Here is a 23,629-nt window from a genome sequence, read left to right as displayed (position 1 = left end):
CCTTCTGTTTTCGCTTCCTTTGTAGTTTTTATATATCTTTTCTACGATGAAGCACATTGCGGTTCTTAACTTGATGAAGGCTGCTATTTAAATCAGGTAAACACACTTAAGTTCAGGGTATTGAAGTATTTATTTTACAAGGAAACGCATAAACTTTACCAAATCAGCAGCAGTGCAATCACTACAACGGAGCCAAAGAACACTAAGTGACAGAGGCAGATCGTCTTAAGCGAGAACAACTTGTGTAACCACAAAAATCCTGTGAGTTCATGCACAACTCATAAGCTTCTTTCAGTGTTACTGCACTTTACTGAGAATCCGTTTGAAGACCACAAACCATATCAAGAAGGTCTAGCTCTGAATGTTTTCATTTTCCCTTTTTCGCTTTTCTACTTCGATGGCAAACCACTGATGTGCCAATATGCAGCAGAAGCAGAAAATATTAATCTCAGGGACGGCAGTGTTTATTGAATTCCCGACCGTTTGTGTTGCCATTTTGAAGGAGGCGATGTACACTCTGTGAAGAGGAAAAAGACCTGTTATGACCAAAATGAATATTAAATATTACAGCATAATCAGTGGCGAGCTCTGTAATGACACAATTGCTCTTAAGTGCTGTACCCGCTCCAATCAATCTCCTTTTACTGTCCCTGTCAAAACATCTATGGTTTTAATTGGTCCTAATAGCACCACATAAGTACTTCCTGTTTGAATCTCTCACTTCTTGTTTTTCTTCTCTTTTCTTTTCTTTCTTTTCCACGTGTTTCAGAGGCCGGCTCTTCAGTCAAGCTTGAGACGCAGCTGTAGGTGGCTCAGAGTCTCTCAGCGCCGGTTCTGAGGCGGAGAGACATTCAGAAATTTGTAACGGTCGACAGAGGTAATTCTGCCTGAACAGAGGCAGAATTGCACCAGATCAAGAAACACTACTTTCGCACGAACTTTCATAATACGGCGATATCGATCATCGATGAGATCTGGCTTTTTTTTTTTCCGGGCGGGTCAGGATGCGCCTCCTTCCTCTCAGCGGGATGGCGATAATCACTGATGATCAGCTCTCACCTCAGAAATGCTGCGACTGACGTCTATTCCTGTCAGGACTCTGCTGATCACATCATCGCTCCACACGATGTGCTTGGCTAATCTTAGAAGTGCTCAGGGTTATTCAAGTGTCAGTTTTTGGTGTATCTGCTGAGGTTTCCATGAATAGCCCGGACCAGGTGTTTTACTGAATACACACTCCTTTTTCCTGTAAGACTCTGACTCGGGGTATTTCTATGAATTTCTCTTCATCCGGCAAAAGAGGAAGTTCATTTTTGGGTCTCTTGATAGCAAGAAACCCTATAAATTGATAACCATTACAAGTGGAGCTTTTCATAGATATACTTTGTCATGGTGTTGCTCAAGTTCTTCTTCAGGCAGCGGCGTCCAAAGTGCGGCCCCGGGGACCATTTGAGGCCCTTGGACTGATTTTGTGAGGATGCTGTAGTTTAAGAATGATGCAGATGTAACCCATCCAACATGGATGCCTGATTCAGATGGAGACTTTTTATTTCAGTCAGGGTAAAATCATTACCGGCATAATCTTCTTACAATGGAAAATGTTCATTACAACACAAAGTATTCATCTTTTTATATATCCGAGCTTCTATAATGAGTAGAACCAAGTTTATCCAGAGACTATTACTGAAAAGTTGTCTTCGCTGCACCCAAATCAGATTTAATTTAATTTATTAAATACGACCAAATATATCAAGCGTCTGACCCAAATCCCGTTTTACGACAGAGAATAAATTTGCTCAGTCGAGCCCAAAAGAAATTGAAAACCAGATTCCTTTCTATTGACACAGTAAACTTGCAAAGTCCTGTTAAAGTTCTGGATCTGTGATGAATAAAATCCATTTTGGACAAAATATTAATAATAAAATTGAAAACTTTATTTGTTTGATTTAAGTTTTTTTTGGAGGGGGGGCCCTTTTAGTACTTTTAATTAAATGATTTCGGCCCACCTGACAAAAGGTTTGGATATCCCCGCCTTAAGGCCACATGGGTTTAGGACTTCTAATGGTGCAGATTGGATCCTCCAATCCACGTTTTATCTAAATTCTTTCTTGTCCTGCGGCTTTAATATCCTTCTATGGGTCTGAGGAAGGAGGGATGCTTTACCAGCAAGGCCCAGGCAAAGGTCAAATCCCCCCTCCGTCCCCTCCACCCCGGCCCGTTTTTACAGCACACGCTCTACGAGACCTGCGTTTGAACCGCGCTGCACTTCCTTTCATCTTCTACGTCTCCTTCTCCCTAACTCAACTCTGCGAGGGGATGTTCGGAATACCTTTTGATTCCGCTAATTCAATTTGATGGAAAAACAAATACTCCGGGGGAGAGACGGGGGACGAGGAAAGAGTGGGAGTAGCAAGGGTAGGGGGGTGGAGGGATGGCGAGGAGGACGAGGAGATCGGACACTCGCGTCGAGCTCTGGGAGGGAGCGAGGGAGGCGAGGGAGGCGGCGGTGGCGGCGAGGGAAGTCGGTGAGTATAAACAGAAGAGAGCGGAGGGGAGAAAGAGAAGGAGGCAGGGAGTGGGAGATGAGCTAAAACATCCAGTTCCAGGTTGAAGTCGTAAAACCTCCCGGTGCTCTGATCTAGGTGGCCACCATGTTCACCCCACTGACGCACCGAAGATCTCTCCTCTTCATCTCTCCTCAGGAATGCCACTCTGATAGTCGAGATAAGTAACTTCCTACTTTATGTTTTTCTGTGTCACATAATTCAGGAGGAGAGTCAAGAGGGGACGCCTCCGCGCTCAGCGCAGCCGTCGGCCCAGGGAGGCGAAAAAAACATACAACGTCCTCGCTTTACCAAAATAAAGGGCCAAGAAATCTGAATGGGTGGACAGTGGTGAAAATAGTGTTCGGTATTCAAAATATAAAACTCATTCCAAGTGTGAATGTTAATGCCTCATCTTCGGGTCCATCAGCGTTTCAACACCAGTTAGATTTATAACATTTTTACCTTGAACGTTAGTGTGTTTCACTGGGATTTTATGCAGTAGACCAGCACAAAGTAGTGCCGAATTACGATGCAGAAGGGAAAAGACGTGGCTTTCTGAAAAATTATTTTGTACTCACCTACTTTTGCTCTGATAATCCTAAATAAAAGGGTTATCAGAAATAAAATGACTTCTGGATGCCGTCAGAATCAGAAGTCATAGAAGAATTTTAGTCAAGTAGCAGCATCATGAAGCTCAACATACACACCAGACAGCTCTACGAGAAACTCGTGTGGAACGAATAAAAACAATAAATCCCAAAAATCCAAATTTTTGGATGAACTCTGGTGGAGTTGCAGAAATCCACAGCTCAAGTGGGATAGAGTGTCAATATGATAAATAGAAGATGCGCTACTGTAAAATCAGAAAAGTAAAAAAGAAATGAAGCCTTGTTTGCAGTTTGTGATGTAAGGGTGGTGGAACAAGGCGCTCTGCTCGCCAAGAGACCAATTCTGAAGTGGTTTGAGCTACATGCACGACGTATCAGCAAAATTATGTCATCAGCCGATATTATTGTGTTTTTTTAACATATCGGTATCGGTATAATACGTAAAACTTTGCAGATAATAATATCTAATTTTATTTCCATCTTTTTGTCATTTGTGTACATGTTTTGGGCGGGAGAGGGGCGAATTGGTCATGAGTTGTTTGTTTGATCAACCAAACAAACAGCGAGTTACGCAGCCAGAATCTGTGGCAATATGTTAGAAATTACTCACAGATTGTCTTCATCCAGTCTTAGAAGCAAAAACTAAGTCTAGATGCGTAAAGCTGATGGAGACAATGAGACAAAGACTACAAAGTATTGGCTCGTGCAGCTGAATACAGCTGCCCACCACTCTCCAAACTCCTGTTATTTTTAAGATCTGCTTTAAACCTTGTTTTATTTTTTTTTCCATTTCAAGTATGGTGAGGCTTGTGAGTAGTACGTGGCAAAATGTGGAGAAGATTCAAGGGTCCTTATAATATGACAAGCCACTGTAGCAAACGTGTTTGTCACATGACTGATCACATTTACGATAATCAGCTTCTTTTACAACTTTATAAAGACCATTTTAAGATCATTTTGTTTAAAATGAAGACCTACATGAATTACCAACAACCTAGGAAATGAATAGATGAGCTTTAACTTACCTGATAACTCAACCAGGTTAAATATAACTTTGATGTTTCTCAACTCTGCCGTGTGATTCCAGTGCTTCAGCACTTCATCACAGTGTGCAGGTGCCTTCACCGCCATGGGTCGCCATGGAGACCTTGTATTAGTGCATCAGGTTTACCTACGCACATTAGTTTCTCTGAATTGTGCTAAGGGATATCAGAGCAGTCAGATTCTTATTTGTAAAGGTTTAATTCTACTTTGTTGTGGTCTGTCCCCCATTAAAATACGCTGATATTTATGATTGTAATACGCCAAGGTGAGGCTAAATTAACGAGTGGAAATAGGTGTCCAAATATAGTTTCCTACATGTCTTTTTAAAACATTTCAAGGCCTAAAATATGGATTTATAAATCAAATACTTTTTAAAACAGCAGATCAGCAAACTAAAAGGACCCAGAAGTCCGTACTCTTAAAGCTTTACAAAGAACTTTCTCGTACTGCTATCAAAGGTTTATTTCCCATCAGTTACCCCAATCTTGATTACCCCTGACATAAAAAATGCACAGCCACCTCATTAAAACATTGCAACCATGAATATGTGCATGGTGACACATTTTATTGCCCTGGCAGCAAAAATGTGTTCAGCAGCATAATCTCCTAGTAAAACTTTAGAAAAATGTCATGTTTAATTTGAAAAATACCCATTTGAAATTATTTTCTGCTTTCCTCCTCATCGCCAGTTGCACGGTTACGGCATGCCTCTTATCAGTGCTCAGTTGGTTAATTTTGTGTCTGTTGAACCATTTCCTTGTCGATTTCGACATGTTTTTTTTTATCATTATCTCGCTTTAAGATCTGTAAGCCATTTTCAGCTTTCTGGCACCTTTTTTTTTTTTTTATTCTTCCTGGTATTTCAAAGAGCTCATAAACTCTAACAAGGTTACCGGCTGCCAGGGTCTGTGGAGGAGAAAGCATGACATCTCCTCCACCATGCTTATTTTTTCCTCATATTTATCTTTTGCTTTGTGCATCACCTACTTTTAGCTAAATTTTAGTCTCATCTAATCAGTCTAGTTAAAGACTCTCCCTAAAAAAGAACCAATTGTCAGGTAGACGACACGTAATATCTGTTAGAAAGCCTTGACCCCAGAAGGTCGCTCGTTTCAGAAGTTATCTAACAAAAAGTTTTGATTCTTGTCTTTCCCTCACTTAGCATCCTGCTCTCTGAGCATGGAGGTAAAACTAAGCTGGATTGTCGTTCAGCCGAGCAGCCAGGCCCTCTGCATCATGTCATGTTTACACCTCATGCATTTAAACAGAACATTATGGATTATTAATTGAAAGATCAGAGGTTAACTTGAAAAAAAAAGAAGATAGACTAAAAATGCTTCAGCTACATTTGTTGTTATTGTTCTGTTATCAGATTCATTATTTGTGACACCGGCAGTGGCACCTTCAGGGAAGAGTCCGGGGGGGCCACAGCCCTGTCTTAAAAAATGCTGGCAGAGAATAATGTTCATGTCACAGAAAAGTACACAGATACATCTTTTTTTTTTAAAGCTGTGCCCCCCTACATTTTCTGGGGGCACTACTCACTTAAAAAACAAACAAAAAAGTTATATCTTAGCATGGAGTTTTTTTTCTTCTTTTATTTCACTTAATAGATGTCCAATTGAAAGTTTTCTCTAATCTTTCCACTGTGAAATTTTGCTTCTGACACTCAAAGCGAAACTATTCTGAGGTTTTTTTTCTTCTTTGCTAGACCAATAAATTTGTCCGCATCTGTGCGTGCACTTGCATGTTCATGTGTGATGTGGGAGTCTCTGGTGTTTCAGACCGCTGTATTATTTTTGGGAGGGCTGCTTCTTCCCTCCGGAGGGCCTCCCTGAAGAGTGCTTGCTCTCTGGGAGCCCGGCCAAAGCCCAGCCGAGCGGACCCTTCGGCTGCGGCGGCTCACAGCCCACTGGAGCCGCGGCCCTCGGCGCTCGGCCCAGCTCCCACAGAGCCGCGCTGCACACAGATGGCCAGACCGCTCGCTGCCAGTCGTGCGTTGCATTTTTCACCGGTGCTCAGCCGTTGAATCAAGAGGATCCCTTCCTCTCTCAGATGGTTGGATGCAGCCACCCGGTCCTGCATACTGTCAGGGTTTCTGAAGCGGACAGCTGTGTATGATGCAGCATTTTGCCTACGCTGGATAACAAAAACAGTACCTATAAAAGTCCCTGGACAGATCTTTTTCTTTTTTTTTCGCGATTTAAACAGCCCAGACCTCTGGAAAACCCCAGCAGATGTCAACAGGGTGGAGGGTTCAGGAAGGGGTAGCTGTCCGCTTTTAGCTTAGACCGTTTAATCGGACGGTTTGTGCTGTGGGCGTGTGAGGGCATGTTGAACTCTGCAATGATGACCTAAAATTGGCCCTAATCGAGCAGACTCATTAGTCGCTTGGCGGTGTTCAAAGTTTCTTCAATCCGTCCCCTCGCCCCCTTCGGTTTACTGTAATCGTCCAAATGGGAGGCAGAGACGGGGCAAGCGAAACAGAAAGGAGGAGACCACAAGGCAAACAAAAAACATGGGAGAGCAGACAGAGAGAGAGAGAGAAAGAGAGAGCACACAAAAAATAAACAAAGAGAAAGAAACGGAGTCGACGCCTGCTTCCTGGCAGCCTCAGCTGCGAGCACATCTGTGTGAGAAGGGGTTTGAGCAGACCCCCACGTGTTTGCTCAGGTCGCCTGATTGCCTTTCCTTCCTCTCCGCTCTCCCACTAAAGACCCCGCTGTCCTTCCTCTCACTCCAGTCACCACGGCCAAAAGAGAGAGAAAGGGGGCTACTCTCTGACAGACGCTGGGAGTGAGAAAAACACGGCTCTCGTGACTCAGTATTTTTCACACACACGCGAGTTCACACAGAACGTTTGGGACTTCTGAACGGCAAAAACAGGGGGGACGCCTGTGCGCGTTGTTTCGTCAAACGAAGGGGTGTGAATTTGTGGCTGCATGTGCGTAAGCATGAGGGTACGCGCATATGCATGACTGTGTGTGACTCCGGAGCCCTTCGCTGGAGCCTGCTGTCTGGGCACAATGGTCCAGCCTGGGGCCTTCGCTCCACAAAGAGGCCTTCTCTTAACAACGAGCCATCACAGATAGAGGAGGAGCCTGACCAAAGCATTACCACGCTTTAGGGATCAGAGAGCTTCTCTTGATGCATCTGATACCGCTTATGATTTTAATGACCAACCACTCTTTGTGAAGGGGGAACTTCAGCGTAATAGCCATGTGTACCGTCCCACACAAACATTTTAGAATAACACGCTTGCTTTCGCAAAAAAAAATAAAAAATAGGCCCAACATAGAAGCGGACTCATTAGGAGACACATCCGAAAACAAGATCGTTCGAGGAGGCAAAAGGCAGCAACTTGTAAAGGTATTTATAGCATGTAATCTTTTTACCGCAAGCTTCTCTGTAACGTATTAGGATTTTATCTGATAGGCCAATAACTTGTTGGTTCAAAAAGTGAAGATGAAACATTAAAATTCTGGAAAATGTGAGTCGTTTTTGCATTTACACCCCAGTGCAACCAGTCACCTTCAGAAGATGAAGATGATTTGTAAATTAACTTTATCCCCCGTGTGTCATTTAATCCCAGTGTAAATCCAGCTGCTCTGTGAAGGACTCGAAGGGTTTTTAGAGAACAAACGGCACCATGAAGACCAAGTGACACTGCAAGCAGGTCAGGGGAAGAAAAATGTTTAAAACAACATCCCAGCCCAGAGCCCAGTCCACAGCATCGTCTGAAAATGGAGTGAAACCTACCGATACCTGGTATCGGTAGGTTACCGATACACGGTAACCTACCAATTCACGGTAGGTATCCAACCTAAACTGAGATCGAGAGCTTGGAGATTTTAGTCAACTTTTAGTTATGGAGTCCACGAATCTGTCCTTCATTGAAAAAGTAGCAAGAAGAAACGTGTGGAAGAACTTTTGGTCTTCTGTCAGAGGTCTGTATGATTAACACACACTGCACAAAAGCCTGAACCATCACCATGGTGAGGCCTGGTGGCAGCCGCCTAGTTATGTGAGGACGCTTTTCTTTTGCAGGGACAGGGAAAGCGGTCAGAGTTGATTGGAAGATGGATGGAGCGAAGCACAGGAAACTCTTGGAAGTATGCCTGTTCGATCCTGCAAAAGGCTTGAGACCGGATCCGATGTTCATTTTTCTGCATTACGACCTTTAACGGCCAAAATTACGATGGACTGAATGTATACTCGTAAGTCATAATGGCCTTCTCAAAGTTTAGGCCTGAATCCAAGTGAGAAATTTAGACAGTTTAGACAACACATTGTTCATAGATATCTCCATTCAAAGCTTGTACCGTCACAACACAAGTATGGACAGAAAACAAATACACACTAGAGTGTTCACTCTTTCCTTTGTTATAATATTGGAAATGAATTTATGATTTACCTTCCAGTTCAAAAATGCGTCCTTCATTGTTTTGCTTTTTGCGCATGCAATCACACCAAATCACTTTCAAAAGGTGTGAATACTTTTGCAAAGCGACCCGATTGAAAATCGCAGCCTCTTTAAACAAATCATGTAAAATTCCTTCAGTTTTTTTTTTTTTTGGTCCTCATCTTTGCTTTTCTCTCCACTCAGATTCCTAGGATGTACATCTGTAAGAATCATAGAGACATACGTTACTTCAGTATTAAACTTTATTTTCTCTTCTTTGTGAGATGGAAAAAAATGATAAAAACGTACAGCTCAGGGACTTTTATTCGCCCAAGACAGGTCAGTGTTTTTCTTTACGTAATAACCATGTAATTAAAATCATACGTTTCCATGTGTGTCCGGTGAAAGTTTAAAGAGTGAAAATAAATTATCGTAGCAATAATTATAACATCAAATATAACAACAATAATAGCAATTAAGCATTTATAAACACTCTATTTACTGTGTTGGGGTGTGTTTTTTTTTTCTTCTTTTTTCTTTTTCCCATAAAACAGTTATGAAAAACAGGTGAGCACTGTGGTGCACAATCCAGCATGTGAAKRSRKYACTGGTTGGTTGTTGCCTTTCAGCAGTKYTGCCTKTAAGACAKCTKCCAGCACCMASSASWSMSTCTGTGTGTGTGTGTGTGTGTGTGTGTGTGTGTGTGTGTGTGTGTGTGTGTGTGTGTGTGTGTGTGWKKGYGKSWGTTCTGAACATCAGCGCAGGGATGGACGAGGTGCACGTATCTCGGAGTATGACTCTATGATCATGAGGTGAGAAACAGCGGTTGTTTTCAGGCCCTCTCTGGAGTCTCCTGTTACAGGGTCAGGGAGAGGTGGGTACCAAAGTGACTTAGTAAAAATAAGCAAAACAAAAAAGAATGACAAGCTTCTCCATTCACTTCTCTCCTGTCAGCCCCCCTTGCCTCGGGGGACGGAGGAGGTGGGTGGAACGGACAAACCCCCTCGTCGCATTAGCTCTTCACAGAGTCCACAAAAGTTCGCGACGGCCACCCCCTCTCGGCGAGACCGTGGCCTGACGAGGCCATCGGTCATTCAGTCCAACTGAAAGCCGCTACGCTCCAATCAACCGCTGTACAGGACACAAGTCCCCCGTTTAGTGTCTGTGGAGATGTGGCAGGTCCTGCGTTCCGCGGGGCGGAGAGGGACGACCTCAGTGAGGCTCGGCCCAGACCGGCGACCGATTGGAGTGGTGCGGGTGACCGAATGACGGGTGAATGGGCGTGGGGGTGGGCAGCATGTGTCCCGAGTGGCTGAAGGGCGGAAGGTGACCCATGTGGGTCATGTGGCTGGTGAGGCCCGGCGCGGCTCCAAAGGGCGAGGCCTTGTCTTGCATGCACTTGGAGAGCTCGTCAAAGCCGTCCCCCGCCCGCTTGTTCCTCTTGGACTTGCTGGACATCTTGCGGTTGCGCGTCTGGATGCCTTCCTTCTTCATGGTCAAGGGTCTGTTGACCTGTTGAGGAGCAGGCACATTAGCTCAAGGCACGCCAAACAAAAGACGCTCTGACAGTGTGAATGCTACATCATTGTGCTTCAAGGTTGTTTTTTGCTTCCCAACTTCGGCCGAAAATGTCAGCCGGAATCTCTCACTTGCTGCCAATTATCATGTACACGGCGTTTCTGTCATGGCAGTTGCCCTTCATGAATCGTACCAGTGTAAAGTAAACCCCATAAATAATGAGCAGCTGCTTTGCATGTCCACTGGCTGCATTCTGGGGCCAGTCAGGGGCGTTTTATCTTAGCTTTTGTCTAATTGTCTGAGCCAAACAGAACCTTCCTGGTCAATATGAATTCATGGGGACGAGCACAGGCTGGGTGTGAAAGGAGCAGCCTCAGACAAATCCTCATCAGTGTAACCGACGCCGTTACACTGAATGACAGTCCCACCCGGCAGTCTCTCCGGGGAGTAACGCCCCCCATTGAAACAACGACGGATTAATAAAAAGAGACGACCGGTGTGGGTTCTGCACGACAGGGTGAGCAGGCTCTGCTTGCACACTCCTAAATCGATACACGCTGTCCGCCCACTTAACCGGTTAAGCACCACCTTCAACCCTCTTCCCCCCCAAAACTCCACACTTGGGTGAAAGTCTTTTTGTGTGGGTGTGTGTCCACTCTCTAAGCTTACTTACGTTGTGTAGTTTGAAGTAGAGGCCGCAGGCATTACACACCGGGTCTCCGTTCCCGTTGCGCCTCCACAGGGTGGTGGTGGTGGTCTGGCAGTTCGCACAGCAGGTGCCTGCACGTCTCGCAGCAGACTGAGGAGAGCAGACAGAGTGAACGTAAACATTGTAAATAATGCTCCATTATGTCGTACTGAACAGGTCGGTTTGGGCGCAACACCCCTGGGCAACATGTGGTTAAGACGACAGTGTCTGTTCTCTAAAGTGGTTCCAACCTGCAAAATGACAGTAAACCTCTGACCCTGTCGGCTGACTGCGACAGTATAAATAATATCTCTACATATCACCACTGTAAATATATTTTATTTATCTATTTGCATACACTGCTTCCATCTCTTTTGAAGGTGGTTTTAAACTAATTGTCCCCGTTTACTTTGACTCACGAAGAGGAACCCAGGACCTCAGATTTGTTGGTTTGTGACCCCGAATGAGGTCCTGACCCCAATTTTAGAAACCTCTGGTACAAACAGAAAGATGGCTGGTTAAAAACACCACTGTTAACATCTAAATGTGGTTGGAGTTGATCAAACCGACGTCTTTGTTTTGCTAAATTTGGATGGAAGCAACAATGTGAACAAAATTTTATGTTTTCAAGATAACTTTTTGCTTTAAATAAAAACGAAAGAGACATAAATCCTTAAATAACAACAATAAAAAAATTAATAAATCACAAATGTTCAGTGTTATGACGGCATGCTCCAAAAACACCTGTGGTCATCATTTCCCATATAGACACTGCATCAATTAAGCCGTAATATTCAAATTTATTAATATTGTTATTATTATTATTAATTGAAGTTTCTCCCCCTCAAGCCCACTTTTTGTACACACCTTGTCATTTCTTCCTATTGAATTTTGTTCACGTTCATACTCATGTACCAATAAAGCAATTTTAAGCATTTTTGTTGTTGCATTAATTTTTATATATTATGAAGCAACACGTGCATAAAAGTCATTTAAATGCATATAATTTTCTGCGACCTGTATTACAACCAGTTTCCATTTGTGGCGGTTCAGATCCCCCTGCTTTGGGTGCTGATCATTTTTGACACCCCTCGTACTTCTGCGGTGTTCATGGTTTCATATTGACTTTGCGACAACAAGCAGAGATTGGAATTGATTTTCTGCATTAAGTCGTCGTTTACTGCACTGAAATGTTGGTATGTGACCTCAAAAAATATTTATTCCGTCTCCTGGAGTTCCGATTAGTTTGTGAGGTGAGTATGTCAGCGGGCCCAAAAAAGATCTAGAATCACTATTAGTGGAAAATACAATTATGAAAATAACATGCAGCTAATAAGATTAATATGTGTGTAACGGTCATTCATCTTTGGTTCATAGAGAAGCCAACCATATAGCTACATGGGTACGAAGTGGCCTTTTTTTAAGCTATTGCATATAAGTTTGGGAGGAGGAAATGGCTCCGCGCATTCTTGCAATAATGTCTAAAAATATTTATATATTTTGCTCCGCAAATATCTGACCAAATTCGCACATTCTAATTTTTTTCAGCGTGTCGCTGCAGGTAATTTGTGCGTTGCGTTACGAAACCGGTTATTACCAGTTTGTAATGGAGGACCCGGCTGGGTCCCGGTGCGCGTCCTGATCCAGGAAAAGCTGCGCTACAGGTTGTGTAAGCGGAGCCGGTGTCCTCACCGACAATGCGCTCCCGCAACCATTGCGGATCAATTCTCCACGCATAATGAGAAACATTAAGCGAACACGCACGAACCCCTCCGGTTCTCTTCTCTCTCTCTCTTTTTTTTTTTTTTTTTTTTTAAATACACGCAGCATTCAGGTTTTTCCCTTTTAAATCAATTTCAGGTGAGTTGGCGGTTCACTAACATTTATGCTCGCTCTTTTTTTTATTCCACAAAATACGCGTTTCTGTTGTTTTTTTTTCTATAAACAAATATAGAAAAAAACAACAACCGCGCATTAACATTTTACCTCTGTCCGCACAGAATGACAAACAGGAGGAGGACCATAAATCCATTTATTTTTCCAATGGCCGCCCCTCTCGGCCCGTCTCTTCACACATAAGCGGCTCCTTCAGTGTTGTGATAATCTCTTTTACAGTATATGTCAGCCGCGGCCGCAGAGAATGCTGCGCGCCGGGTGAAGGCGGAAACAGCCGGGAGCCTGACTTCCTTATCTGGCCCGGCCAGATATCCGGATAGGAAACAACTGGATGCCCCTTTGAACACAACTCTGAAAAACACTTGAGCTGAAAATGCAAAAATGCAGCACGGCCACATGGGCAGTGGAAAATGCGGGCTAATGGAGCTTTCATGGAGAAGGAACGGCGTGGAGGTGATGGAGGCGGAGGGAGGGAAAAAATAAATAGAAAAAGAGCCGATCAGAAATATCTTCAGAGATCGTCTCATGGCGAGACTAATTACCAGCTAATGTTTATGAGAACATTTTGATCAGGACCTTTGGAATAATCTGACGCAATAACATTGACCTGCTGATGTTATTTGTAGTAGTGATGCTAGTGGTATGGGTAATTTATTAATTTGACCCAACCATAGCAATAAAATAAGGGGTGACAGACACGTGTTCAATAGTAAATGGTCCTGTTCTCCAGCAGAACATTCTATTCATACCCAATGTGAAGACATTTTGTACCCAATTTTTTTTTATCTCCTCATAGTTTACTGTAAGGAGCCTGACCACGAAATACTGTCATAAATAACAATGTCCACCACCAGGAGGTTGGTTAGAGTTATTTTTGTTTGGTCAGAGTTTCAAATGTCATATTTTAATAGTCTTTTGACTCAAACGAGAATCAGAACCAAAACAAACAGTGTAACAGTGTAATGTAAATAGTGCACACTGTAAAATGCAAATAAATTAAGATACACATGAGATTTGAGCATTTTCATGACTATTTAGTGCCATAATTCATAAACAGATTCAAATACAGGGAAAAATAAAATAAAATAATCATATGCAACGATTTAAGTACATGGGTATTAAACTGCTTATTTACAAGTAGGAAAGGATGATGAAGCAGCATGTACAATGATAGATAGATAGATAGATAGATAGATAGATAGATAGATAGATAGATAGATAGATAGATAGATAGATAGATAGATAGATAGATAGATAGATAGATNGATAGATAGATAGATAGATAGATAGATAGATAGATAGATAGATAGATAGATAGATAGATAGATAGATAGATAGATAGATAGATAGATAGATAGATGTGAGCATCCTCCTCCCACTGCTCCATTGACTCCATCATGGTGTTAACTCAAGCAGCCTGGGCATCAGTATCAGTAACAGTATCAGAAGTACCAGCAATAACGATAGCAGGAACAATGGCAATAGTAGCAGTATTGTAACAGGCCGTGAAGGCGGCTCGTCGGGGGGCGAGAGGGACAAACAATTCCAGGAAGATCATAGGGAAAATATAACTTTCCTGGAATTGTGCTGCCGGCATCTGCTTTGTGCTCATATTTGGGTAGCCGGCTCTCGGAGCACACAACTTCGGGGCGTAGAGCAAGAGTCGAGAGACTCACCAGTCTTCGCTTGGGCTTGATGAGAGGTCGGTTCTGGCCGTTCATCTTGTGGTACAGTCCGCAGGCGTTGCACAGGTAGTGGCCGGTGCCGTCCCGCCGCCACAGAGGGGTGGACGTGGCGCCGCAGTTCACGCACTCTCGACCCTCTGCATATAGTTCAAGAGGAAGACAAGGGAAGGAAATTTTATATAATTAAAAAGTTCACCTTCTGTCAGAGGCTGCACATGTGGCAGCTGTCCGGCGCTTTCGGGCAGCCGACCCACGCCGGGTGACCCCAGATGGCACTGTAACATGAAGAGAAAATCCGCCCGGCTTCGGGGACAATGTCCGCATTGGCGTGCAGGTGTAGCAAAGTGTGAGTGGTTGTCACGGACACAAACAGCTCCGTGTAAACCGATCCAGAGGCAGCGAGAGCATGTCCAGAGGTGTCCAACAAGAAGAATGAGACACACCATCAAATTAGGATTACATTATTTATCAACTCAGTGGGCACCCATGAGAGGAAGCATTAGTGCGAGTTGGAGGTATTAAATGTGGCAGACAGTGTCGCAGGGCTTGACGAAAGGCTTGCATGTCACTTGGCTGCTAATAATGACTTTGAGCTGGTTTCAAACCACAAATGCTCATTCTTTGAAAAAAAAAAAAGCGAGAGAGAGAAAAAAATCTGCTTTTTTAATCTTCCGTCCATGTCCTCATCTCTCCCTTACAGGTTTGACTTCAAACAGTCTATTGCTAAACAGACAATTCACTTCAAGAATCCCTATTTTTCCCCAGAGCACCATCTCATTATTCCTGTTATAAAGCCAGCGACACCCAAAGTCCCACCCTTTGCTCTACAATGGAATCTGACCTGAGTACAAAGCTAGGCTCTCCTTTTGAAATGCATCATTCTTAGTCCTCCCTTCTCCTTCCTCTTAAGTGTTTCACAAGTCCGGCGACCAGACTGAAGAGGCCCTCATTAAAGCTGCAAATATTCATCAACCGTGACTTCTATGTTCTGTTTTATGCAACACATTGTGTCGAAATAAGAAAAGAAAATGGGAAGGGTGAAGAAGCACCGAGCACAAGAAAGTCAGATGGGGGAAGAGCTCTCGGTTTGAGGTCAGTTCGACAGGAAGCCGCAGGACTGCAAGGTGTTCGTGCTGACAGCTGAAATGTCATTGTGGCATTTTGTACAACAGTCAATCAACATTACGGACACCGGGCAGAGAGTTTGACAGATAAGAGGCCTTTTTTTTTTTTTTGAATGCCGTACAGCAGATATGTTTGTGTTACTGACTCGGGCAAAGACTGACTGGCTTGTTTTAAATGTCACACTATAGCATTTCTCCTGCCACAACAGCTCATATTCACTCCCAATTGTCGGGCGGCCAGCATTTTCCCAGGTGTAGTTTAGAGAGATGACAGCGCTGATAATTTGCACAACTGCATCCGGAACGATTTGTTAACAGCAGAGATGCACCTATCAAGCTTCTCCTTTGCTGATGCCTATTGCCAATTTTCTTTGAAATCTGACTTGCCAGTTCTGATGGTTCGTTTTTTTTTTTTTTCAGTAAAAATTAAAAGATAAAACCTAATCTGAAATTTCTTTGATAGAGAAAACAGGATACTGCAAGATTGTGTCCGTTTACGTGTCAAATCTCACGTCCCTTTAGTCTCTAGCTCAGTGCAAAGTGAATGTTGTAGGTTTAGGCATTTATGGACTAAAAATTTTGATTTTTAATACATTTAATAAATAGATTTTTTTTAAATCTAAATTTTCTTTACTTAACCAGCCAAACATATATCAGAGACAATCAAGAGAAAATTTACCAATTTCTGGACGACTGATTATCACAAAACTAAAGAGATTTTTTCAACAGCAGAAATGATCTAGTCAGAGATGGAAATTACTAAGGTGGACCTTTTATTTTTTAAACTTTTTTTAATTAGAATTTAATTATGCCATTTATGAAGGAACCTGCAGCGCATTTTCTGTGTTATATTCATTATTGCTTAGAGTAAAAATAGTGAAAAAGGTCAAATTTAGAATCAGATTGTCAAAACTCAGAGAAATATGAAAAGCTGTCCCACAGTGCATCTCTTTTTTGATGCATGAAACTATGGGCAAAAAATATATAAGATTTGCCAGAATTTGACCTACAAATGAGCGTAGTCATATCTGACTGGTGTATTAGTAGTTAACAAGCTGCTAATGCTGCAAGGCATTCTTTGTCTGTTAATTCAATGGAAAACCAAGTGAAACAATGTGGGGAAATTACTGACTCATTACAAGATTTGTTTTTTTTTCTATCACTATTTTCACTTGGTTTCCCATTAGTGGAGAACACACAGAGTCGTACAATTCCCCTAAACCAAAAACATGTAAGAAAAAAAATAATATTAACACCTTGAGACTTTTAAGTGCAAGAATGGAAAAAAAAAAAAAAACTGCGCCCGATGATGATTACTCAATGCTCTGCAAAATGCATTCTCATCTTCACAGAGAAGAGGGTCCACCACTGTGGACGTACTGGGCCAAGGCCAGGCTTAAAAACACAAACAGCAGGACTCTGTCGCCTGGGCTTTGTTAGGACTGTGGAGAGCGGTGGGCGGGGGGTTGGGGTGAGGGGGTGGTGTTGGGGGGTGGAGGTCGTGATTTGTTCACTTGGAGGTATACAGGATATGGCAGGAGTCAGGGCGTCGTGACTGCTTTATTTTCGAAGCGCAGTAAAAGGCCACGTTTAAAAGGCAAAAAGAAAATAGTCTGTGGCACGAAAGAGAAGAAGAAGAAGCAGCAGCAATTAGGCGGTTTGTGGTGACATAGGGTAACCAAAAGAACCGGATGAGTCGCTGCAAAGTTCTGTCAGTTTCGTCTAATAATTGCACAATGAAAACACAATAATTCCATTGAAAACACGCAGAGGAATCTGAGATGTTCACGAATAATCGATTAGTTGAACAATTAAAGTTCCTTTTTTTATCTTAAATCGCCGTGATTGGATTGAAAGCTTTCATCCTGAAGTGGATTGCTTCTTGAACTGACACCCACCCACACACACACACACACACACACCATCCTCCCACTCCACCCCCCCCCGTTAAAGTTAAGTTGCAAAGAGTGAGACTGAACAAAGATAAGAGGTGTCGGAGAGGAAATGTTGCGTAGAAATGAAATTTTTTTTTTCTTTTTTCCTCTCATTTTTTTTTTTTTTGTTTTGACAGAGCGGCAAACAAATGTAAAAACTGCACAGTGAGGGATTTTAGGTCCAAATCTGAGCTCAGGCAAAATATGCAAATACCCTCAAGGCAATGCATACACAATTATATCCGCATGTTTAACAACAACAACAACTCTAACATTATTACCGTGCCAGATAAAACATGTATGCGCTCTTTAACAGGCTGGATCGGGTGAATATGAATATAAATCGTTTTAATTGGCTTAATAATCTGATGATAATAATGCGGAGGAACGAAAACATCAGAGACTCACCTGAGCTCGACCTGGCTTTGCTTTTGCATTTGGGCGTAAAGCTGGAGGAAGACCCGCCGAGCAGGCTGCCCGGGTGGAAGAGGCTGCCGCTGTATTCGTGGGGCGTGGGGAGCGAGTAGGTCGGGTAGGTCGGGATGGGGTGATGCGTGGCCGCGGTCTGGCCGTTCATGGAGGCTAGGCCGCCGCGGAGCGGACTGCAGCTCTCCATTTTCATGCCATCCGTCAGCGGCACCTGGTACTTGATTGAGTCCTTCTCGTCCATCCTGGTGGAGGTCGGGGAGGTGGGGCCCGGGTCCGGGGAGACGTCTTTCGGAGGGGTCGGGGGGAAGCTGTAGAGGTGCGGGCTGGAGTGGGACGCGGGGGTGAGCGAGGACACGGAGGCCGTGCCGGCGCTGCTGCTGCACGGGTATCCGGAGCTGGCGGGGTGGAGGCCGGGTTTGCTAAAGTGGCTGACCGCCCATGCGTTGTGGTGGTGCGCGGCGGACAGGGCGGCTTTCCCGGGGTCCAGCCAGGGGATGCCGGGGCTGTGGATGAGGTGTGGCCGGCAAACCTGGTTTCCAGTGAGGCGAGCTGAAAATACAGTTTGTTTGTTTTTTTTTACAAAATTATTATTGAATTCTTTGTAATACAATCAGCATACATGCCACATTTTATTCCACAGCTTTAAGAACATAACAATCCTGAGACAAGTTGTAAAAGTTAAAGTAAAAGATCTCACCAGCTAAAACCTCAAAGTGACTCAAATCCGACATTTAGTTCCAGACGTAAATAAAACGTTCAGGCCGGTTTTAAATTGTAGATCTAATTACTATATAATCATATAGGCCTCGTTTTACTAAAATGACAACAGGCCCATTGTTGTTAAAACAATAAAGTCCCGCTGATCGCAGATAAAAGCAGCTCCAGGTCTGGACAGCTTGTACAGGCTGGCTATCTTTTCCTCCCTGCTGCAGCTCTCGGACTAAAGATTGTTATTAGTAAATTTGCGGTTTTTATTTTATATCCGGGAAGTGCCTCTCTCTCTCTTTCTCTCTTTGCAGAACCCCTGCCCCAACACGGAGGGGTTAAGTGACATACTTCCCTTTCCTCTCGCTGTCATTTGCTAGAAATCCCTTTTATGTCAGTGAATTGGCCCAGAAATGTAAGGAGGAGCTTTTTACAATTTTATCACAATTTCTTTTAATTATTATTGAATTCATTTTAATGAAATTATTATTATTATTATTATTATTATTATTATTATTATTATTATTATTATTATTATTATTATTATTATTATATTGAGTGACACACATACGACTGTATATAATTTATTTTTGTGATAACTCTTTTTACTTTCATCGCTAGGTCCCTTACATTTCGTATTGTTCTATAAACCCGCGCTCGTCCTCACCGTGTGCCTGGCTGTACGTCACCCTCGCCCGGGAGTTGGTGTAGTAAGGGTTCCCTTGGGAGTCCAAGTGGTTCAGAAACATGTCAACCTCGTCCTGGGGCAGCAAAGGCGCCATCGGCTCCATGTAGTTGTGGCTCAGACTGTGGTGATGGGAATCCGGGTGCTGGCCGTTCAGCACCGCGTGATGGTGCGCCATCCACCGCGACTGATCCGCGGCTGCGACCTCCATGGCTAGGCTCTCTCTCTCTTTTTTTTTCTCCCCCCCCTCGCCCCCTCCGATTCCGTCTCCTGATCGGTCAGTTCGCTCTCCTCTTTGCAGTGTATAGTTCCCAGCTGTTTGTCGGCTTTAGAAATAGAATCCTTAAATAGCGCCGCGTCCCTCCTTCTCCTTCAGCGATGACCTGCAAAGTGATGAGAGCAAAGCGTTAACTTTTCACCTCTGCATCCCTCCTTCCACGGAAAACAAGGAGCGTCCTGCGTGTTTTATCTACTCGTATCGAGTGACGTGAAGTGAGCTTTAGCGGGTCCTTGCGGCTTTGGCAAAGTAAAGAGCACAGCTGTGTGTGTGTGTATGTGTGTGTGTGTGTGAGTGTGTGAGTCTTAAAGCACATCCCGTGTCTGCAAAAAATAAAGACAAGAAACACACACAAAAAAAAACGCAGGGAAAAGTTCTGTCCCGTTTGCGGTAAGTAGCTACCTGTTGAGGTTCCGATCAGCTGACGGGACACACACACTCTCTCTCTCTCTCACACACACACACACACACATACACGCACAAAACGCAGGCTGGATGTGCTAAACCTCTTGATCCGTGCAGAGCTCGGGCTCATTAATGAGATGTGGCGCAGACTGATGCGGCTGGCGCCAGTAAATTCCCATATCAAGCCTGGACGGGGTGGAGCGTCGCTCTGCGCCAATCACGGAGCGCGCTGCCACAATTGGCTCGCCGCATCCTCGCTCTCTCTTCTCCCTGCTTTTAAATTTCTCTATTTCTCCTCAACCCCCACAAAACTAAACGACTTATCAATCAGCAGCCCACTTTATGTTGTCTTTCTCTCGCTCTCTCTCTCCTCTCTCTCTTCTTCTCTCTCTCTCTTCTTCTCTCTCTCTCCTTCTCTCTCGCCAGAAGCTCAAACGGAGTGAACTTTGTTTTATATATATATATAACCAATAAGCGTTTTTAAGAGCTTAAAGACAGACGTCAAACGTAGGGAGGAAATTCTGCTTGCACAGTATTATTATGATTTCAAATAAAAAGAACAATTCCCTTTTCCTGCATTAAGCAGTCGAGAGGACAGAGATCTTGTTTTACTCGTTACCTATCCGGATGCAAGATGAGATTAATTGGGTGTGTTATAGCTCTCTAATCATAATCATAATAATAACAAGTAAGTGCTATTGTTTGTATAGGGCTGTTATGTAAATAAACAGCGATTATAGCGCCTCTTCCACCAACAGAGGAGGAGTGAATTTATGACCCCCTTAAACTGGACTTCTTTGCATTGTGAGGGGAGCGGCCTAATTGTCTTTAATTAGGAGCGGGACATTCCTCCTGAGGAAACAGGGTTCGGCCAGTCGGAGCCACTCTGCATATGCGCCCGCAGGGAGCCGCGAGGGAGGCCGCAGAAGATGGGCGCGAGGCCTCACCTGCGCGAGGACTCAAAACTACTCAGAACAAATAAAAAATGGCGGGTTACGTTTACACCGATAGGCGTGTTTAGCTTCTTTTTCTTTCTTTTTTTTCTTTTTTTTTTTTAATACGGTTAGATAAAACTTGAAATGCGCAACATGCGGTTGGTTGCTCGCGACAGTGGTTGACACGTACCAAAAAAAAAAAAAAAAAAAAAAAAATGGAGGTTGCCCGGGGCATTTACTATCCGACACACAGACGCCTTGATCTGACGTCAGAAAAATGTGCAGTGGACTGAGTGACGTGAGACTTTAGGTACCTGTGGCTGTGAACATTCTAGCAGGTAGAAGTCCCTCCATTAAACGACGCCTCTGTTCAGGTCATTAGAGCAGCCATCATACACTCCTGGTTCGTTGTGTGTGAATGTGTGTGTACGTGTGTGTGTCAGTCAGCAGTCATTAAATCACTGGCATGTTGCCAGGGGCAAGGGGCCGATGAGCTTGGCCCCTTTGAGTTTGTCAACTCTTAAAATCAACAAATTAGTCTGGGTGTGTGCAATGGCAGGAATAGAAGGAAGATTACACTATAAAAAAGAATTTAGTATGGTATTAAATATTAATTATTTGAATTTTAGTTGAGCATAAGTTTTTAAGTGTAATGTTCAATAACGGTTGAATAACATCAGTTTATTTTTGGAACTCTTAAAGCTTTAAAATGACTTTAACTTAAAGGAAACCACATTCTGACTTGCACTACAATCAGTTTTGGTGCCATAACAAACAAGATTTGTTTACATATAAATTACAATGGATTAATAGTTTCACAACTATAAGGGTTTTTTGTTTTTTATTGCCATGTCTACGTCAAAATAGAGTTTTTAATAATACATTGCTTGTCCTTTTGAATGTTGATCATTTGTTTGTTTTGTACCCAACGTTTTCAGGTAAGAACTCACGACACCTGGATGTTTCGTACCAGCCCAGTGGACGGTTTTCTACCTGTTAGAGAAGTAGCTTCCAAGGCCCCACCTGAGATCACAAAAACGTAACTTTGGGGTCAGGAGGTACTCTTACGAAATACCAAAAATGACGATTAGAGAGCTTATGGATATTAGAAATGCTGTAAAGTTGAAGAACAGGACAAACATGGTGGTTAATATGACAGCTGTTGATGTTGTCATTGTACCGTTTTTTGACCATCTTGGTAAAAATGCCTGTATGTTCAAACAAGAGTTGGGGTCATGACCTTCTTACATTTTTATTTTGCTTGAAATTTGGGGAATCACTGTGTCAGAGGACTTCCTGTTCTTACGTTTAATATAACATGTAGTTCCTATCTGCTTGTCTAAATCTTGAAATTTAGCCTACTGGTTGTACATTTTAAAATGGTAAAATATGAGAATGAAGTTGGAGTTTTTTCTCAAGAATGTTTCTGTGTCAAAGCAAGAACTTAGGTTTGTATACAGCTAGCAAACCTTGGCTTGTTTAGAATTGTCGCTAAACTAGCTAAACTAGCTAAACTAGCTGCAGCTTCTTAACAAGCTGAGCTGAAGTAATTATCTTGACATGATAGCTTTTGCTTTTGTTGTCAGGACTCCTTACAGTTACACTAATGTTTTACAACTTAATCTTAAACCACTTATCTGTTTCTTTTTAGGATGGGAGAACAAACCAGAGGAGAAAAATTAACAAAATAATTAGTAGAAATGTAGCAATTTGGAATTGTTGTTTTATAGTTTGACTAAATGTGTTGTTTTTTAAAAGACATTTAAAAAATTTACCCAAAAATATATCCAATTTAAATGTTTCCAGCATTATTAGTTTAATCCAGCAGTCTCTGTTTCATCAGTCTATGGTAACTTGCATTCCAGAATAGGGAGGAAAAAAAGGGTAAAATTAGGCAGGGGTGAGTATAAGAACATTCTTACCCTCATATCCTGTCCTGTAACTGAATGTATTTCATAGATTATCAGTTATCAGTCAGTCATCAGTAAAGTATTACTTACAGGAATTTAGTGTCTCTGAGTTTGGCTAATCGCTGAGCCTGTAGGATCTAATGGCTCGCCCCTGTTTGAGCCTGGATCCTGAGTGGCTGCTGATGCTGTTGGTCTTGCGGTTTTGCAGTGAAAGGACACTTTATATGGACACTGTAAGGTGTCACCGAGCCAAGTGGTCAGCCTGTGTTGTCTAGGCTGCGTTAAACACCGCAGGCCCAGGCTCAGGAGAGCGGCTGCCGCATGCCCATTGTTGTTTGTGTGTTTGCCAAATGGATTACTCTGCAGGATTTAGCTCTCTGTAATTCATACCTTCATTAATCCCATTTGTATATGCGCCCCAACAAAAGATGGGGGAGTGTGTCGGAGGTGAGGGTGTGGAGTGAGTGGAGGGGAGGGACACGCTGCTGCTTTCCGTTTCTCTCAAGGACACAGCATTATTGTTTTCACCCAAGGATGCTACCCTGTCCTACGCCTTTGCCGGAGGACACTTCCACCTCATAACGCCTCCTGCACGAGCGGCGGCGAGGGGGATTCCGAGGTGGCCGCGTCGCCGTGCGGCCGCAGTGGCTAATGAACAACAAGATTATCATTCCGATCCACGGCGTTATTAAATGGGATTGGCTTTATCTACCTGTTTGTTCCCATTGGGCACAGTCATCCATCATTATCCGGAGTGGAGGTGTGTGTGACTGCAGCGCCCAGCTCTGCATGGAGAGGTGTGTGTGTGTGTGTGTGTGTGTGTGTGTGTGTGTGTGTG

At 43.3% G+C, this 23,629-nt stretch overlaps 1 protein-coding gene across 5 annotated transcripts in view; it reads right to left on the bottom strand.

Annotated features, from left to right (window-relative positions):
• Positions 1–9,351: 9,351 nt before the first annotated feature.
• The window catches only part of gata2a (GATA binding protein 2a), a 16,598-nt gene continuing 2,320 nt past the window's right edge, over positions 9,352–23,629 (bottom strand). For 2 of the 5 annotated variants that reach the window (XM_017305034.1, XM_008409600.2), the window contains 5 exons: positions 19,247–19,647; positions 17,854–18,423; positions 14,379–14,536; positions 10,792–10,917; positions 9,352–10,112 (listed from right to left, as the gene is read on the bottom strand). In XM_017305034.1, coding sequence (XP_017160523.1) covers positions 9,813–10,112; positions 10,792–10,917; positions 14,379–14,536; positions 17,854–18,423; positions 19,247–19,475 — 1,383 coding nt within the window. In that variant the 5' untranslated portion in view covers positions 19,476–19,647 and the 3' untranslated portion in view covers positions 9,352–9,812. Of the gene's footprint in view, positions 10,113–10,791; positions 10,918–14,378; positions 14,537–17,853; positions 18,424–18,571; positions 19,028–19,246; positions 19,648–19,943; positions 20,244–23,629 lie in introns of those variants that run through there. The other 3 variants (XM_008409598.2, XM_008409601.2, XM_008409602.2) reach the window with 3 other exon arrangements.

Source organism: Poecilia reticulata, linkage group LG5, assembly GCF_000633615.1.
Source record: "Poecilia reticulata strain Guanapo linkage group LG5, Guppy_female_1.0+MT, whole genome shotgun sequence".
Lineage (NCBI taxonomy): Eukaryota > Metazoa > Chordata > Actinopteri > Cyprinodontiformes > Poeciliidae > Poecilia > Poecilia reticulata.
Note: the sequence above shows the minus strand (reverse complement) of the source record. Positions and strands in the feature narration are given on the sequence as shown.